The 17,668-nt window shown below is 45.4% G+C and overlaps 1 protein-coding gene across 1 annotated transcript in view; it reads left to right on the forward strand.

Annotated features, from left to right (window-relative positions):
* Positions 1 to 17,668, forward strand: part of LOC144125497 (E3 SUMO-protein ligase RanBP2-like) — a 149,547-nt gene that overhangs the window by 74,268 nt on the left and 57,611 nt on the right. Inside the window, exons 23-24 of the mRNA XM_077658938.1 lie at positions 7,144 to 7,299; positions 13,764 to 13,892. Coding sequence (XP_077515064.1) covers positions 7,144 to 7,299; positions 13,764 to 13,892 — 285 coding nt within the window. The remainder of the gene's footprint in view (positions 1 to 7,143; positions 7,300 to 13,763; positions 13,893 to 17,668) is intronic.

The following is a 17,668-nucleotide window of genomic DNA, read 5'->3' on the forward strand; positions in this document are numbered from 1 at the left end:
CAGTGCATTGTTTTGACCGTTGGTTGCATAGATTGAGTTATAGTGATGCTATTAGCATCGGTCGTACCGCGTATACTCCTGTTTTTAATATTTTAATTAGCTCGCAAAAACAAATTCATGGCGCTGACGGTGTCACCATACAGTGGCGGTTTTGCATCGGATATGACACCACGGAGGGCGAGCTTTATGATTGGACAAAGAGTAAATATACTGCAAATTGTGTTAATAACTAGAGATACGTTTTGTCAAGTTTTTGTGTTTTATATTACATTACCGAAACCTGCTTGTTTGCCCTAGGTAAAAGCACTGTAAATCAAGTAAAACAAAAACACGCCACCAGAGTCACCGGCTACTTTTTGCATCGAAGGACTTCACGCCTCTCTGTAAACATCCTACGACCTAGCGCTAAACACTTATGGCTACTCTATGTATCTGAGAGCGGCTTTGCAGAGTTGATCCGATCGAGCCATTGCACTCTCTAAGCGTTCGTTTCGGTCCCAAGGAATGATGCGTTCAGTGCACATTTAGCAGACAGTGCGCATCGTCAGCTTTTGGAGGATCACCGGGCGGCGGCGCCAGATGGCGCCACATTTCCGTCAACAGCGCGCGCTCCTTGCTCGCCGTGACCAACCAGTGCGCTAGGGGCGATGGTTGGCAGTAAGCAGTAGCGGTACGCGCTATGCTAATTGTGTCTGATATCTTGCGCTGGCTGTCACACCGTCGTAGTATCTCACGCTCGAGGTGGGATCCATAATTAAGGGAACGTTACTGATCAGTGTTTCCTTCTGCGCTGTCGGGGTGACGATGAAGCATCGCTGGGTCAGCTGGGCGTTCACATGGTTGTTGTAGCCATGCAAACGGTGCCGCCAGCCTTGGCATGAACGAGTTGCAGAGAACAGGCAACCATGGAGTGTAAACTTCCGCCACGTGCTAAGATAGCCTGTTTTTATTGGTCGCACAGTGTGTCGTCATTGGGAGAGTGAAATGGGAATGGGAAGCTGCGCGAAAATAGAGTTGAGGGCAGCATTTTGTTTGCTTGTATTTTGAATTTTCTTTTTTGAATAACTCCCGTTCCTCTGCATCAATTCTCGTAATTCTTTTTGAGTCAGCATCTGTGCGACATAAAGAATCCATCTGAAGTGTAACCGGCATCCGTTCAAGTGGTGTTTCGCAGCCCCTTTAAATTGAAGACAAATCGTGCTCGATTTCTACTGCTCGCAGCTCGGAAACAACGCATGCCACCGGCGCCATTTTGTTCTCGTTCAAAAGTTCGCGCTTCCATCTTTTTTTTCTTTCAAGCAGCAACACTGTGGCTGCTGTGGTCGTGGATAAAACGATCGCAAAAAGAACGCGCAGCTTGCATTGTTATTGGCCAGTTCAGGCACGTGACCAATATGGCGGCTTACGATTGGCTCCGTCGCGACGAGCGGCCATGGGTGCCCAAACAAAGGCTCCATTTTGTTAGAGTCCTGTCCGACGCGCACATCGCCATGCCTGGAGGTCCGACAAAATTTCGTTCTGTCAGCCGCAACGGGCGGAAGCGAAAGAAAGCCAAAAAGCGCGCAGATGAACTGGCGCCGTCGCAAGGCTTAGTGGGTGCTTGGCAATCGACTGCAGATACTGCGCCGCCGGAAGACATCGCCGCGCCAACTGCGTTGGACGACGTGGACAGCGCACCTCTTCACCGCGACTCCGGCCGCGTAAGAATTGACGCCACGGAGCCTGGAAATGAATCGACGCCGCTGCAACACGTAGTGAATGCCCAGCAATCGAACGTGGACGCTGCAACGACGGAAAATTGTTCCTCGCCGGCTTCGCTGGTCGGCGGCTACGGTCGCGTGAGGATTGACACGCCGGTCGTGACGAGCAGCGAACTGCAACGAGCGAGTGCCCGCGAGAAAGCTGCACTTTGACAGATCGACTCAACGCCAGCAACAAAAAGGAAGCTAGAGTGTTTCAGGACCAGTAGAGAGGAAGCATCACCTCTTTCAGCTGCTTCTAGATCTCGCCGCTTTGAATGTGCTTCTGAGTCTTGTGGCGTGTAAAACTTGCTGTAGGTGTGTGGAGGTAGTGCGGGGTGATCGAGATTATGGCCTCGCTATGAAGCTGATATTGGTGTGCAAAAACTGTGGCGAAGTTTCGTCCATGTGGAGCTCTCAGAGGGTTGACAGCGCGAAACGTTGCAACCTCTTGGAGGTTAACATTCTCGCGGGCTGCGCAATGCTGTCAACTGGTAACGGCCAAACGGCCATGAACGACATATTTTCAGCCATGGTGTTGTCTGGGCGAGCAATGCACAAGAAAACTTTTCAGTGTCACTTGAAAACTGCCCTACAGCCCGCTGCCACACGAGCAGCAGAAACCGCAATGAAGCAGTGCGCGCGTGAAGTGGGGACGCTGTATGAAGAGTTGTGCTTTGGCCACCGAAATAATATTGCCGTATGCTTCGACGGGACATGGATGACGCGGGGCCACTCGTCGGATATCGGCGTTGGAGCTATGATAGAGCTATTCACTGGCTATGTGTTGGACTACGTTGTCCTAAGTAATTTTTGCTTAGGTTGTGAACTTGGTCCGAAACCTGACGCAGAGGAATACGGAGACTGAAAGGAAAAGCACCAGGTCAGATGTCAGAAAAACACTGACTGTAGATTGGGTCAAAAGGAGGTTGAGGCAAGTCATTTTATTTCAGAGATCTATTGAGCGCCACAACCTCCGCTACACGACTGACCTCTGCGATGGGGATAGTCGCTCATTTGATGCCATAAACCAGGCGCAAGTTTATGGGCTTATCCCAGTCAAGAAAGAAGATTGCGTCAACCACGTTAACACTTTCGTGACCGTGGGAAAATCGGTAGTTTTCGTGTAGTCTGGTAATTATTTTTTTCCTGCCACAGAAAGTAATTCATGTTGAAGTGTATGGTATCAAATTGTAGAAGAAGAAATTATCTTTCCAATGGTATTGGCTTCAAACAACATATTTAATATTGACAGTAAGAAAAAATTATGAAAGCAAAAGAATCGCAACAAGAACGAAAAAATCGATAAAAACATCAATGCTGCTTTGCACAAAAAAAATATTTAAAAAAAATCGAAATATACATTTTCAACAAAAGAGCCATATGAAATCAGCCTGCAAATATTAGCTCTGTATCTGCAAAAGCTGTTCAGGTACACAGGGAAACATTAGACCTAGTGTCTATCGTGCCACCGTGCAAAGCAGTTCCTCGATGAAGTGAAACAAAGGTTGGCTGCACATGTTTCACAGAAAACATTTGTTTTCTGCTCAACTTTCTTTTCATCGTAACACAATTTACAGTTTCTATATCTTTCCATTTTTTGTGGCTGATGCTGTTGCACTTGAGGTGCACTCCGAGAGGGAACAACAGGCGCGACTGGGGGGTCCGCAAGATGTGGCTCATCACATCCCAGAAGTTGGTCGATAAGTTCTAGCCTGAAGGCAAACTGGTCGAAGTGCAAACTTCTCGATAGTTCTGGGATTTCTGGATGCTCCCGACGATGCTCGTCAAACATTATAAAGCTATTTACTACAGCTATATCGACACAGTGGAAGAACAGTGTCTTCCACCAACGCACTGACTTCATAAGAACATTGTAGGACCCGATGAGCTGGTCGGATTTGTCCACTCCAAGCATGCCCACATTGTAGTTCTTGATCAGCACCGGCTTCTTCACGGACACTTCTGTCCACGTATTCCCGACTTTCTTTCTTCGCTTTGCAAGGACGAATTTGTTCGCTGTGTCCGCGGTAGACATCATATTCACAACTCGCCGTTCTTTCCATTGCAGGTACAAAACATCCTGCTCCCTCAGCCATCGAACGTCCCCTCTTTTCGCCTTCTTTTCCCACTGTGTGTCTTTGAGTTCACTTGGAAAGCCACGCCGATCTTTCCGCGTTGTCCCACACGCAAGTGTCTTGCGCTCCAGTAAATGAACAAACAAAGATGTAGAAGTGTAGAAATTGTCCAAAAAAATTATGTAACCCTGATCTAGATAATTTTCGCACAGCCGTGTCACAACATCGAATGCCAAACCTCGCATGCTAGGTTCTTCGCGCTTTCCCGTATAGACGCTGAACTGAACAGTGTACCCCGTTTCCGAATCTGCCAAAACCCATAATTTATAACCCCATTTGATCACTTTATCTCTCATGTACTGGCAAATTCCGGACCGACCTTTCGATTTCACCATCCTCTCATCGACGGAGAGGTTCCGACGCGGTTGAAAAAATAGCGCGGAAGAATCGTTGACGTGCTGAAGCAGGGAGGATATGCGGTGAAGCTTGCCATGGGATGCGACGGTCGTCTTCTCTGGATCAGACACACTCAGGAATGCAAGTAACGCCTTGAACCGTTTCCTTGACATCACTGTAGGCGGAAGAAGACCTGAGAATAATCTGCGTGTGCTCCAATAACAATGCAAACGTGGGACTTGCACAATTCCCATGTATACGAGAAGTCCGATGAACTTCAGCATCTCCTCTTGAGTAACTTCCTTCCAGGATCCATCTCTCTCGCTGTACGTGGGCTTGTCGAAAATATGCATCCACGCATGCTTGTTTGTGTTCTCGCATATCTCCCTGATGATTTCGGCGGTGAAAAAGAGCAGGAAGAAATCGACAGCTCTTACGAACCGCCGCGCAGCACTCCGGAGCGCGATTCCAAGGTCCACTCCCGGCGGTCTTCGTGGACAAAACTCAACTCTCTGCGCGGCCGACGGCATATGGTCCCTTCCGAACGATGTTGACACCCTGCAGATAAGAACTCTGACCCTTTAGAACACACCGGAAATCCTTACGACGCGATAACACAGTCCGATAAGAAAGCAAAACTCACCGGCGGATGCCTGTCGATGTTCTGGGGCGGTTTGCGGCACTTTCGCCGTCCGTACTAAAGTCCGACGAATCGAAGTCATCTTCAGAGTCTGTGGTGCTACGATCATCCGCAAATTCGAGCCCAGATGCGTCGGAATCCGTTGAAACTCGCCGTTTCCGTGGAGCGGACGCGCGCGACGTAGATGCCATCTCGGAAACAACGAGCGCTCGTCATCCCGTCTATGCAGGCGCTTAAAAATCCCCGCGCGGCGGAAAAGAGAAACACAACTCCGAAACTTATAAAATAGTCTCTCTTTAACCCGCTCGATGGCGTTAGCTGTCCGTAACGCTCGGAGAGGCGCCAAAATTCAAACTTCTACCATCGATAACATACTGTCGACGGGAATAGGCGCGGTCACGAAAGTGTTAAAAAAAGAATGGGAACAGCTCTTCGCAACCTCGTCCAAAAGCATAAAACCGAAGATGGTCGAGGCTTAGGAGGTAAAGGCCGACTAACGGGTGATTTGATTTCCAAATTGAGTACGTATTGTGGTCGTGCTCTCAAGTCGCATGAAGGCAACATAAACAACATGAGAAGGGCAGTCATGGCCACATACCGCCATGTGACATCTACGGATGATCACTCTGACCACTCGTTGTGCCCAACTGGCAGGGATTCATGGTGCTGGCACAATGCCGCTGTTGCAAAAGGAGATCCAGCACCCAAGCACAGCTACAATTTACCACAGGATGTAGATCGTGCACTGCTGCCAGTTTATGAGCGGCTCTCCGAAACAAAACTGCTTTAAAGGTGTTTCCGTGGAAAAACACACAACTCCAATGAGAGTTTTCATTCTGTCCTCTGGAATCTGGTGCCAAAAGAGCGTCACTCCTCACTGTTTGCCGTCGAAGTAGCTGTCGCTGAGGCGGTGCTTCGCTTCAATACAGGGTGCCAGAATGCAGCTGCCACAATACTAGGCGAGCTAAAAACAAATATACCAAGAACAGGCCTCAAGAGGGCTATGGAGAAAGATGTTCGTCGAAGTCGCAAATGTGACAAGAAACATGAAAGTTCAAATGCGTTGAAGAACGGTGTGAAGCGAAAGCACCGGGACTCAGTGCACCCAGATTATGCTCCTGGGGCATACTGATTGCATTTTTCTAGCTTCTTTTAAAGTTGTGTGTGAATAAATAATCTGTAAAATGTTTTTCTCCGTTTTCTCAAAACTGTATTTTTGACCATGTTGCTGGTGTGGAGGTGCGATATCTCTAGTTCTACTTATGCTATTGCTATAATTTTTTTTCCACCAGAGACGTAAACTCATATGGAGTGCAAAATTATAAATAAGTATGTGGTACTTTATAAGAAAACTTCTTAAAAATTACATGTTTTCTTGAGTGTCCAGATGGCTTTCTGGTCTCTAAACTTTTACAAGCTCTAACTTCGCATAAAATGGGACCAGGACATTCAGACTTCATTTTTGCACTCCCCAAGTATTGTAGATTAATTTTATAGGTCAATTTTGATTGTAACATCTGTAGTTATACAGGTAGATCACCTCCAAACAAAAAAGATTAAGTGCTCAATATTTTCAAAACTAGATTATTTATAGAAAATCTATATGCATATTTGAAATCAGCACAAAAAACTACATAAACGGTGCTACTTTCATCAAAATCTGCCGTTAAATAAAAAAATTGTTTTAAGACCAGGGTCCCCCCTCAACTTAATGCTGGTGTTTCTAAGTCGAGAGCTTTGACTGGCTTTACCATTTGGAGCTGGAACCAGTTTACAAAGTGCAAAAATTACAGGGCATTTAAAACTGCTTATGTTCCATGAACGCGCAAGGATTTGTGCGTCACTGTGGGCTACTAGTTAATTATATTTGTTGACTAGCTTGTACTAGCTAGTAAGTAGTATTATGGTCTGAAAGACCTTTCCGGTAAAGATTTTTAGGTCAAAGGCCTTCAGAAAAGACCACGTGACATACCAGTACATTTCATAAAGAGTCACTTTAACAGAGTCTTCATATCACTTGCGGTTTAGCTGCCGTCACTTGCGGTCTGATGACGACACTTCCTGTTCCAGGACCATGGTGATGTCACAATGAATTGTTGTGCCCTGGGTTTGAAACCCACTTGGAACTTTATTTTTCCTTCTTTGCTGATGATCAAGGCGCTGCCGATGACGTCATGAGGTCACGTGGGTTTTCGGTCAGTTACTCCTGGATTGTTTGGCAACGGCGGATTTTGACTGATGTGCCAAATAAGGCTTTCGCATTAATAATAGGCACACTTGGGATTTGCAGGTGCAGACCCCGTCACCTGCAGCACCACGTCGCATGCAGCGAGTGAGCACTGGTTCGGACGACTATGTGGAGGAAGTGGAAGTAGAAGGAAATTTCACACCCTTGATTCCACTGCCTGAGGAGGTGTCTGTCTGCACTGGCGAGGAGAATGAGAAGGTGTGGAGGCATGACCTACTGCTTTTTTACGTGCAAGGTGTATAATGCGAAATGTGTTACACATTCAACCAACTGTGCCTTCTTGTACACCCGTGCAAGCAGTCACTCTTACGCATACGTTGCAATTTTGGTGCACGGATACAAAAGAACCTTCGGCCAATTTTGTCCATATGAGCTGTACCGTTTGGTGAGGATGAAATGCAGCTGCATCCAGAGCATTAATTATCAAGTCAATGAGGAATCTGTTCAAAGCCCAGCTTGCTTGCATTAGACTAGCTTTTTACATTGTTGCGCATGTCTTGTCGAAAGCCACTAGAGCAAATTTTATGCTGCAGCAAAGTATTTAGAGTTCCTTGTCAGCTAACCATGTAATATAATGCAACAAACTTTCCCACAACGAGCAATTCTTGAAGCTAAGTTCCACTTCAGCGATGCTTCTGCGAAATGAAAAATGAGCTTGAGAGTTCTACAGCATAAGAAGCATGCCACCAATATGCATGCTTTGTTGCTGCCTCCTTGTGTATTTAGGAGCATAGCAGTGACACTTCTAGATTTTTTTCTTTCCCCGTAGATGTAAGAGAGCGTGGTAACTTGTAAGTGGGCCTTCTCTTGGTTTTCTTTCTGCTCTGATAGATTGCCTTGAGTGCCATAGTGTTGGATTTGTGTTGCCACTGGTGCTGCTTCATGTTTTGATCTTTCATTGTTTTGTATGCGCATACTTTACTACGGAGTTGCAAGCAATATGCTGATTGGACTCTCTACATTTCTTTTTGGCAATTTTCGCCATTCCTAAGGTACTGTACCGTCAGCATCAACTGCAACACGAGCACAAACTATTCAAAATATCAGTGGCTGGAGGGGAAGTAAAGGCGTGGTCTATTAACACTTCCAGAGAGCGGTCTTTGCTAGGGGTTTGTGCATATTTAAATTTTCAAACGCAAATCGAATACGAATATGGAGAAAAAAATATGAAGAAAAATTCAGAAAAAAAATAAATCGGGAATTATCGTTTTCCGTGGAACACATACCGCGGCAGCTGCGTTTTTATGGAGGAAAAACGCTAAGGCGCCCATGTGCTGTGCGATGTCAGTGCACGTTAAAGACCCCCAGGTGGTCGAAATTATTCCGGAGCCCTCCACTACGGCACCTCTCACTTCCTTTCTTCTTTCACTCCCTCCTTTATCTCTTCCCTTACAGTGCAGTTCAGGTGTCCAAGGATATATGAGACAGATACTGCGCCATTTCCTTTCCCCAAAAACCAATTATTATTATTATTATCGTTTTCTGAATTTAAAAAAATAGTATATGATCTTCACAACTGCAGTGAACAAACTTATACTGCTATTGGAGTGCCAAGCTGTGCCCACTCGGATGGTCAGGCAGCAAGCGTTCATGCCTCTGTTCACTTTAATTTCCAATCAAAATTAATGAAACTTTGCATGCTTATGCAGGTTTTTGTGCAGATTCCAAAAGTACTGGTATTTTTTTGTGTGGGCAAATTAATTCCTAAGATAATTAAAAACAGTGCACTAAGTTTTGCGAAAACAATAGGAAAATAACTGCTCAACAAAACCCTACTATTTATAGATTGCTAGATACTGGAAAGAATAAGGAACACAATGTTGCAAGCAGTTTTTGATTGGATTATTATTTTTTATTTTATTGCATATTTAATTTTTGTGGTCAAAACATGCCAACACAGTGGTAGTACAAAATGCCATTCTAGAAAATTTCAAAGAGAAAATTAAGAAATCTGCTTGCTACATTGTGTGCTACACATATCCGACTTCATGCTGAAAAAAAAAAAAATTGTTGCTCTATCCTCAAGAGATCTTAAGATACTGGATTTGCTAACTTGACAGGAGTCCAAAATTCACATTTTGAGAAAATGACAAAAAACTAATAACTAAATTTCATGGGAGATGATAAAAAATATTGGCATGCTTGCACATGGAAATGGCTAACATGCCTCAGGCATGCAATCTGAGTGACATTTTCCACCCGTATGGCCCTTTCTCCACGCCTGCTACCTGTTTTCAGATTCACATTTGTGTGCTGACAACTTTTTTCAGCGCAAGTCCTTTTCTTGACTGCATTAACTTTCTCGTTCTTGGTTGAATCCTAGTGAAACTGCACAGTCCTCTCAAGTTTTTCGAGGTGATTTTAAATATCTATTAGTTTTAAGATAAATAAACAAATTAATGAGATAATTAAAAATCATTGTTTATTTCTTGGAGCCACACTGAAAAATAAAAACGGCTGCCTAATTTAACCGCTGCGCCGCTATTCTAATCACAAGCATCTCTGCTCGAAGTCTGTGGCATTCTGGTGTCCATCCTGTCAGCGTTTTCTTTTGAGTCACTCGCGGTAAGCACCACTGATGAAAGCTGCAAGGAACCATGGTAGACGCTTCCGATTACCAACTTTGCCCTACTGCACGCCGACGCAGTGGTTCACGGTCTGCGTCCACGTACGCTACGCTATTTGCCGTTGTCATCTGCACCGACGACCAAAGATCATAGTTTTCTGCCCTGTTGCATATTTTTTACGCATTTATAGACGTTGCAAGCTCCCCGCTTCGACTTTGCGGTTGCTCACGCTGATAAATTTTTAAAAATGGCGGCACCCCAACGCGACTGAAAATGTCAGGAAATTCAAACTAGCCAATAATGAGCGCCGATTTTGCCATGTGGTACAAGGCAACCAATCGCGAGGCCTTGTCTTCAATTTTGTTTTTGGCGTTTTTCACCGCTTCGAACAGGCGCAGCGCCCGCCGCATTGGTGCGAAAGAAAGTTGTGAGCTTCACTGTCAAACGAGGCCGGGAGGAGGTTATTATGGCAGATGGTTTTGAATTGCACAGGCATAGAAAATGGACATCCTCGCGAGTTTCTGCGCCGTGGCGGCACATTTATCGAGCAAGTAACCAGAAACTATGGGAGTCTCGGTCTCACTTGTCGGTGGAGAAGAACCTCGCGAATCCGGATATGACCGAATTGAAAAATTGATATTTTCGCAAATTTTCGGCTCTGAAGACTCGTTTCCCACTCTAAACTGCGGTGTAACGAGGTTTTACTGTAGTAAGTTCCCCCTCTAAACTACGGTGTAACGAGGGTTTACTGTAGTAAGTTAGAATTATGTACATTAATACCTCGTTAAACTGTAGTTGGCCGGAACTCGGAAAAAGTACGTACTAAACGGTAGTACGGCTTAACAGGAGTAGCATAAAATCACCCACTTACCTGCTGAAAAACAAAACCGGAGGTCAGTTGTAGGTTGAAAGAGGGAAAAAAAAACATGCAGTTTTTATTTTGCACTGCAAAAGTCAGTAATTTTGGTTTGATCCCGCGGTGCCCTAGCAGCAACAACAGTAGCCTCAAACTCATTCAGGCCACGAGCCAGCTTCTCAGCCAGTCCCCTTTTCTCGGCGAACAGTCGCACGACGTTTACAGCGCGCGCAGCTTCTGCCACTGTTGGGCCCGAATCATCGTCACTTTCTGTGTCGTCCTTGTCAGTGTCAGTTGGCGACACTTTGGCCACAACTGAAGCAACGATGGCTTCGTCGGACATGTCTGGCAAAGTTTCCACTTCGCTCTCGACGTCCCTGAAATCAGTGAAAGTAATGTCTTCTGAAGCACCTTCCCTCTCAAGGACTTCAGCGAGCAGGCTGTCACAAGCTTCGTCCGTGACGTCGCCCATGTCGTTTGTGTCGTCTGCGTCACCCATGCACACTTCACGAAAACCTGCGCGCTTGTAACAGTTCCGCACGGTCGCAGACTCGTCTCCATGCGTGCTCCAAAAGGTGAATCACACCCAGCAGGTCAATGGTGTACACTTGCGCAGCAGATTCTTGCGGTACAGCTGTTTAACTGTGAATGATGCCTTGGTCCAAGGGCTGGGCGATCGATGTGTTCAGCGGCAAAAACACCACTTTACAGCCTTGAGATCATTCAGTGCGACGTGCGGCAATGCGTTGTCAAGGATGAGGACAACACTTCTTCCTTTCGCTTCAAAACGGCGGTTAATGAGGTGCATATGTTGCCGCATATATATAGAGAGAGTGAATCCACGTCCAGGGACGAAGATGAAGAAGGAACGTCCAGCAAAACGGAGCGGTGAAAGACTGACTTTGCAATTCGACTGAGCAAGTTCCACTCGGCCAGATGTAGTTATTGCGTCACTCCTGGTTTAACCAGAGCTAAACCACAGCCATTTTTCTGTCTCGTGAGCGTGCTGTGGCTTCTGATGGCCATCAGCGTGTTGATTTTATGCAAGGCCTAGCATTTACTATGCACTGACTTTAGCCGCGTGCTGGAAGTTGACTCTGTGAACTTCATGTTTTGAAACATTTATTTAAAAATACTGCAGCCCCATTCTAGGGGCTATAGCAGGAGTGGTTACATATGATGTGGTACAATTCCACGCATAAAAGGGTACATGACACGAATTTACGGATATAAATGCTGCACACAACACCATACAATGCTACGACTCAATTGCCGACGCAAAATCCGAAATTGGTAATGCACGAATATTGCCATGCAAAGAGTTCCAACTCTTCACGGTATGCAGAAAAAAGCTGTATTTGAAAGCGTTAGTACGAGCGAAAAAAGGTTGGATATTAAGATCGTGATTATCTTACAAGATGCCTCATACAGGTTTGATGGTGGCTTGGCTGTTGGCAGCAGTGCCATGTTGCGTGCAATTGAAGCTCGAAATATCAAGTACCGTAAAAACCGGACTATAGGTCGGACCGGAATGATAAGCAGGAAATCCCACTTCGGAATTTCGCATGGGGTTCTAGAAGATGGCCGAGTCGTGCTGTCACTAGCAGGGCTAGCAATTGTTTAGAAATTTTGCCTACTGCATGGTGCACTACAACCTCCGTGCCTTTGGCGTGTATGTAACCACAGCCATGACAATAGCAAGGCCCCCGTCACAAGGCTAAAATATACTATCCTGGCCGCTTTCAGACACTGACTGGCGAGTTGCTGGTCATTTGTTTACCTTTCTAGAAACAGTTCGACCATTCCGACAGTAATGTGCACTGCCCTCGCTTACGTCCACGCTGTTCTTCCAGCATGCCAAAACTGCTTGCCCGTACGGGCTTTTCCCTGTTTGTGCGATGGCGCCTTCTCACAAGGCTATTCCCACGACTGGAAATGACAACTATATGTATAGATGCATCTTCATTGCGTCCATGTCACCAATTCTTTACACCATCAGGGAAACATCTAACCGCCAGCTAGATGAACCGAAGAGATGTCTGGTTGAGTGCAGACAGACATGTAAGGGTACGCAAACACAACCATGAGAGAATTGCACAAAACATTAGCGACTTCGAATGTTATTGCATTGCTAGCACATAATGTAATTACCGTAAAAACCGGACTATAGGTCGGACCGGAATATAGGTCGACCCCCTAACTAACCAATTCTAAAAATGAAAAATCTTTTTCAATGGGAAAAGTACCGAAAGACATCCTTACTTTGAAACAAATGCGACTCGAGAGGTTGCACAATGGTGACAGTATTTAATTTCATTTAAATGCTGCTTGTATGTACACCCGGCAAATTTTTCAACGATATCGCGCACCAATCGGCCCACGTGTTTGTTTCTGGCACAGGCAAGTAGGGCGCCGTAGAGCAAAGCCCTCCTCTTCATGAATCGCCGCAACCAGGATGGCGAGCCTTTGAATTGCGCCCTCGCGAGTCTAGAGGCACGCGCGATCTCTGCCGCTTTCACGCGGATGCAGTCACAGGCAGCGATCTTGCTCGCAGCGCGTTTCCTTCCTATTCTCGATACACTAGAGTCTGCCCACGAAATGTTTTATTCTGGTTGCTGCAAGTTGTAATACGCAGCTTCTGCCTCCGCCAGTACTGAATGCTCTTTTCGGATACTCCAAATTCGCGCTGTGCCGCCAGGTTCCCGTGAGCTTCCTCGTACTCAATCGTGTTTTTCTTGAAGGCGACGGTAAATTGCCGTTAGCTTCCGCTTTGCATCTACTGAAACGCAAAATGGCGGCACTGCTGCTGATGGCGATGGTGATGGAGGCTGTTGACTTCAGTCACCCATTGTTGCAAGACTTCCGTATTTTTTCCGCCAATGACCGGTATATAAGACGGGGGTCGACTTTTCACCATGGTTTTTTGAAAAAAAGTTCGACCTATATTCCGGTTTTTACGGTAATCAGCTGCAATGTTGCCTCTCTATGTTGGCTGTTTGTAATATGTTCTTGGTCTGCAAAGAAGTGGGAATAATCAGGTGCAGCCGTAAAGTTAGGGGGCTCTGATATTCAATTGAGGGCTGTAGTGCGTTATGAATTCAAGTGAAATTAAAATAGCTTATGCAGTTTGCAGCTGTCGATAATGTCAAATGTTCACACAGTGGCTACTTGAACTTTATGCTGCTAACCATTTCTTGTAGGCTCATTGATGTGCCCTAAATTTTTATGCATTCTTGCAGGTTTGCTTTGAAGAAAGAGCCAAGCTCTTTCGTTACGTTGACAAAGAGTGGAAGGAGCGTGGCATTGGCGTGGTCAAGTTGCTTGAGAACAAGGAAGGCAAAGTGCGCCTGCTGATGCGACGGGAACAGGTAAGTAGTGCTTTGCTGACACTTGCTTCTAATGTGCATCAGCACCCTCTTCCAAAGAAAAGACCGTGAACACAAAATGTTAATGCATTCTGATCGCGCAGCTACACTGCAAGATTGATGCATATTGTCATCGTCATCATTTACCGTAGTTGACATATTTTTCGGACTCTCACTATATTTCATACTTTACTGAGGAACCGTCGCGCACCTCATAGGAATATGTACGTATTCATGATCAGTATGAGTTCAATTTTTCTATGTAACATGGAGGCAAACACTGGCATAAACAGCGTAGTTTTCGATATTAGCGTCGTCGTAGAAGGCCTCAGCTTGGGTATAAATGGATTATTGGATGGATTGGCTTGGAAATTTCTCCACCTTACTATTGTCATTTGATTTAGTGGTACACTCTGTTTCTATCCAGGCGGTAAAGAAAGAAGATGCGCGATCCTGGGTGCACGTTTGCGTTGATAACGACGAGTCATTGGCAGCATTCACTGTGATTCAGATGCCGTTGCTACCCTTAGTGCAGGGGAGTGCTGGGGTTCGTGTCGTAGAGGGGCCGGTCGGAGTGCTCACTTCTACCCAACAGTTCACAAAGATTGACAGAGGGAACTGTAGCGCAGGGAACAAGGCTGCAGTATACTGAAAGTTGATCAGAAATTGATTATATTAGAATTTGATTAGAACGTATAAAATTGGCTTTGACACACCTCTCCTTATCGAGTGAGCCACAGGAAAGATTATCGAATAAGTCTGATACGAAGATGATCACTGAGTCCCGCCGTGCGTGGAGTTACTAAATATTACCTAGGGGGAAAGCTGGCACCACTGCCTATGCTAGTCTCTTAAACAATGCTTCATCTACTGCGGAAATGTAGGGAAGATGAGGTTGTGGGTTTGCTTGGCTAGCGTTGGGCCGAAAACATGGATCGTACCTTGAAATTGGTAGTTGCATCACGGTGCTCTCTTCTATGTGCGGAGATTAAATTACTTCAATACTGCGTTTTTCACTTCAGTACATTTAACGCAAGTGAAAGTTGAGCGTTAGGCTGAAGTGGACTGTTCCCGCAGCATTTCTGTGAGGTTTGCTTCGAGAAGAGTTGTATCTTTTTAGCTGAATCCATGTTTTATGCCCAACAATATCCAAGCCAAACCAAGAAGCCTCGTCTTCCCGGCATTCCTGTGCCTCACCATGGTGGAAGATGTGTAGAGCAGCCAGCTTTCCCTCGAGATAAATATAGAAATTCTATGCCACCGCGCTGTCACTGCGTAAGGGGCGGTTCACATGCAAGCGACTGAGCGACCAGCGGCTCAGCGCAGCAATGCTTTTCGCAAGGTTCCGTTTCACATGCGTCGCTCCAGAGCGTTTACTGCCGCTGCGAATCCCAGTGTTGCAGGCAAAGAATACGAGCTCGCGGTTGGTTCCGGTGGTTTGCAACCATCAACATGGACAATGTTCATGCATTATTTTTCCAAGACTGCTCAAATTTTAAGAAATAAAGAACTCTTGTTCATTAAATATCAACTACTTCTTATTTTGATGCCAATAATATCATTTCTTTAAGCTCGTTTGTGCGTGTCGGAAGCACATGTAGTAAACAAACATTCTTTCCTGCACGAATCCTCTCCTTGTCATGTGGCTTTTCCTCCGTGCAGTCATTGGTCAGAGGGCAGAGCTGTCGCTGCAAAAATTTCCAACTTGTTGGAACCCCTTCACTCTGGCCGGCCGAGTCGCCGCGACGGGTGAAAACAGGTTTTTATGTCGCGGCGACAATTTTCGCTGGCATTTTCGCTTGTATGTGAAACAAACTTAAGCCATGTGAGGCTTTGTTGTAGACATGAAACACCTTCCTGTCATTCAACTATGCAGCGAGTCGTGCCTCCTGAACGTCAGTGTCCATCTTCTGCACCATTTAAACAAGTCATCATCTTGCACACAAAGCAATCGGAAAATTGCGTGAAGCGCTCACATTTGACATCACTGAAAAGTGCATCAGATACTGATACCAAGGAAATTAGTGATACTGCCTTATTGTGTACAATAGCAACACCAGGCTGTCCATGCTCAGGTGTTCAGGTGTGGCCATTTTTAAAGATTCATTAGTGTGGATGGAAAAATAGTTAGTGCATAAAATTAGCGTGAAAAAAATTGATTAGTGTGAATGGGTGATAGCATAGCATTGCGTCAGACTGTGAACTGCCGTGTCAGCGCATAGTCGGGTGTAGTTTGGTAATTGGCAGTGTCGAATATGCAGCTTTCATGGCCTGCGCTTACCGCGAGTGATTCGGGAGAAAAAGCTGACGGGAAGGCACCCAATTTCTCAGTGGCATCTGAGTGCGAGTGTGAGGCGCAAACAGGAAGCTTCCAATCACGCGTGACGACGTGGGTCGGGTGACTTTGGCTTACAGCGGCACATGTTGTTAAGGGGGGAAGAGGGTGTTAGAGAAAAATTTTTTTAATATTGGACTTAGCAAAATGAAAACTTCAGCTATTATGTATTTTAGTGTGCGGATTTCAAATATGGTGCCCATTTTTGTATATATTATGTTGTTTGTTATTTAATTCAAGAATTTGCTAAAATTATTCAGACAGCTTTTTGAAAAAAATTAGCTACTCAGATTCAAATAATTTTTATCCCAGTGGATTCTACTGTTATTAATGCTTGCAATAAGGGTACTTTCGTTGTTCTAGTCCTTCTGCAACCAAAGTTACAATGCTTTGAAGTTCACATAAAAGTGGCGAGGAAAAGTGATGTTTCTTTATGCTGTTTAATATTTTCACATTTTATAAAGAGTGCTGTTAATGGTTTTTACAAGCTCCGATCTTTCAGCTTTCAAATAAAACAAGAATGGTGAAAATCGCGCGAACCAAATCCGGGAAAAGCTTGTCAGCAGTGTGTAGGGCGGTGCAGAAAATGAAACTGAGAAAAACGCAAAAAACGAAATCAAACATTTTGAAGCTGTGTAAGCACATTACAGTGCTTAATTTTCCAATACAAACAGCTTAGAAGGCGCATAGTCAGCTTAGAAGGCGCATAGTGAGTAGTCAGAATCACATTTTTGCCGTTGCCGCCGCTTAGCAAGCTGCAAAAATGATTTCGAGGGTGCACACTGTATTGTGAAGCAGTCTGTCAATCGCCGCTAAATCTAGGCTACATCGTTAGCTCCGCAGGCAATGCCGGGTTGGCGTCTACATGCTCGTTCGCTAGCGTCCACATTTTGTGCTAGGTTGCAGAAATTGCTGCCAAACTGGCGATTTTATCATCGGCGTGCTTCGCCGATGATAACATCGCCAAGTTCGCCACTGCCGATGAACTTGTGTCTTCCGTTTGCTTTCTGTGGCCTTTTTTAAGTTTTTTCCCAAACTTATGCGCGCTGCGAACTTCCGATACGGTTTCACGCCATGGTGGTCTTTTTCAAAATGGCGTCGCAGGACGAGCGTGGAGTGTTACAAAAAATGGCGCCGGCCAATGATGTGCTTGAATTCCGCCACGTGGTGTCCAACAGCCAATAGCATTGCAGCATTTTATATTTTGTTTTCTGTCTTTTTCTCGGCGACCAATCGCAGTAGACCTTTCGTTCTGGCAGGAAAGAAAGCTGAGGCGTTGCTCTTTCAAACGAGACCAAAGTCACCTGGCTGCGCTGGCTACTTTTGACGCAACACGCGACGCAAAACGGGCATTTTCTAACCGATTTTTGCGAGCTCTCTTGTCAAAATTGCATCTTTGCGTGTTGATTTCTCATAAACTACGCGGTATTCAGCCATGAAACTT

Source organism: Amblyomma americanum, chromosome 3 (genome assembly GCF_052857255.1).
Source record: "Amblyomma americanum isolate KBUSLIRL-KWMA chromosome 3, ASM5285725v1, whole genome shotgun sequence".
Taxonomy (NCBI): domain Eukaryota; kingdom Metazoa; phylum Arthropoda; class Arachnida; order Ixodida; family Ixodidae; genus Amblyomma; species Amblyomma americanum.